Source organism: Lottia gigantea (genome assembly GCF_000327385.1).
Source record: "Lottia gigantea unplaced genomic scaffold LOTGIsca_2955, whole genome shotgun sequence".
Taxonomy (NCBI): Eukaryota; Metazoa; Mollusca; class Gastropoda; family Lottiidae; genus Lottia; species Lottia gigantea.
The window spans coordinates 1-1,971 of NW_008708969.1; the positions used below are offsets into that span (position 1 = coordinate 1).

Consider the following 1,971-nt stretch of genomic DNA (forward strand, 5'->3'; position numbering starts at 1 on the left):
TATACATGTTGTCATTATAGAGTACTGTACCGAACTATAGATGTTGTCGCTATAGAGTACTGTACCGAACTATACATGTTGTCGCTATAGAGTACCTCCCAACTATACACGTTGTCGCTAAAGAGTTCATGTCCCCAAACTGTACATGTTGTCATTATAGAGTACTGTACCGAACTATAAACGTTGTCACTATAGAGTACCTCCCAACTATACACGTTGTCGCTAAAGAGTTCATGTCCCCAAACTGTACATGTTGTCATTATACAGTACTGTATCGAACTATACACGTTGTCGCTATAGAGTACCTCCCAACTATACACGTTGTCGCTAAAGAGTACTGTACCAAATTATACATGTTGTCACTACAGAGTACTGTACCGAACTATACACGTTGTCGCTATAGAGTACCTCCCAACTATACATGTTGTCGCTATAGAGTACCTCCCAACTATACACGTTGTTACTATAGAGCACTGTCCCCAACTATACATGTTGTCACTATAGAGTACTGTTCCCAACTATACACGTTGTTACTATAGAGCACTGTCCCCAACTATACATCTTGTCACTATAGAGTACTGTTTCCAACTATACACGTTGTCATTATAGAGCACTGTCCCCAACTATACATGTTGTCGCTATATAGTACCTCCCAACTATTCATGTTGTCGCTAAAGAGTTCATGTCCCCAAACTATACACGTTGTCGCTAAAAAGTACTGAATAAGCTCCCTTTCCGGTCAGACCAAATGTAAATGGTAAGTATGCCATATTTTCTCATTATTCCAGTTTACCAAGCTATACATGTGCACTGAAAAATTCATCTTCCATCACTACAGTCGATCAAGCTGTAAATATAGGTGCGGATAATCAGAACAAGATCAATGCTAAGAGGCTCAAACAAGTTAAAAATTTAACACCGATGGTCGGCTAGCAGTGATTCAGAAAAGCCATAACCACTGGCGTTACTGTCAGCTGTCAGGAAATATACCAGGATAAATCAGTTAAAAATATGTGAACAACATGTTCTGCGTTTCGGCTCAATCGATTTACTGAATCAACCCACTCTTTCTGTTTCTATATAAACTCAAACAATCATCACTGATCATAGAACTTGATTATCGAATCAATATGATGGTCAATGCTAATTTGATGTTGATGGTGGTCTTGCTGTGGGTCGGGGCATTATCAGTGGCCAGTCCTAAACTTCACCGCAACAAGTGGGGAATAGGTAAGTATAGTAGAGTTTGTTTGAATTGCAGCCGGCTTGGAAACAAATTCCGTCGAATTCGCTAGAACTTTTGGCTGACAGCTTTAGAACGTTTAACCCAGTTACTTGTCTGAAAAATAAGGAATAAATAATTTTGTTGTAGATTGTGATAAATATATTCTGCCAATAAATGCAATATGGACACCCAGGGCCAGCTGCGAAGATAATAAACGATTCAGATGCCAAATCGGCTATGTATCACAAATCCAGACTATATGTAAAAAGGGTGAGTGGTCTATGGAACCAACTTGTCAAGGTAAGAATCAATTTCCTTACAGTCTCTTTACATTTCAATTTAGATTTACATTCCGGAGAGAGAGTATTTTTTTAGGTTGGATAAATAATAATATAATGTTTCATAAATAATATTGAGTCGGGAAGAAAGGCTCTTTTTGGGGATATAAAATGAAATATATTGATGTATATTGATTGTCTCTTTTTGTCCTTCCATCAAGCCCAAGGTTATTTCTCATCTTAGGAGTGTCCACAAGGAGAGAAAATCTCTAACTCTAATGATGTAACAGAAACCAGAATATTTACTCTACTCTTGGGTTATCTATTAAATATATTTTACTTTATCAGCTGTAGAGTGTCCACAAGATATGAATATCACTAACTCTGATGAAGTAACCGAGTCTGGCATTTACGGTGGAGAATTTAGTTTTAACTGTTCAGTTGGCAGTGGGCAGAGAGCTCCTGTCT

At 38.0% G+C, this 1,971-nt stretch overlaps 1 protein-coding gene across 1 annotated transcript in view; it reads left to right on the forward strand.

Moving 5' to 3' along the window:
• Nucleotides 1–1,130: 1,130 nt before the first annotated feature.
• The window catches only part of LOTGIDRAFT_176732 (hypothetical protein), a gene marked incomplete at both ends in the record, with an annotated part of 1,556 nt that continues 715 nt past the window's right edge, over nt 1,131–1,971 (forward strand). The window contains 2 exons of the mRNA XM_009056979.1: nt 1,131–1,230; nt 1,373–1,525. Of these exons, the coding sequence (XP_009055227.1) occupies nt 1,131–1,230; nt 1,373–1,525 (253 nt within the window). The remainder of the gene's footprint in view (nt 1,231–1,372; nt 1,526–1,971) is intronic.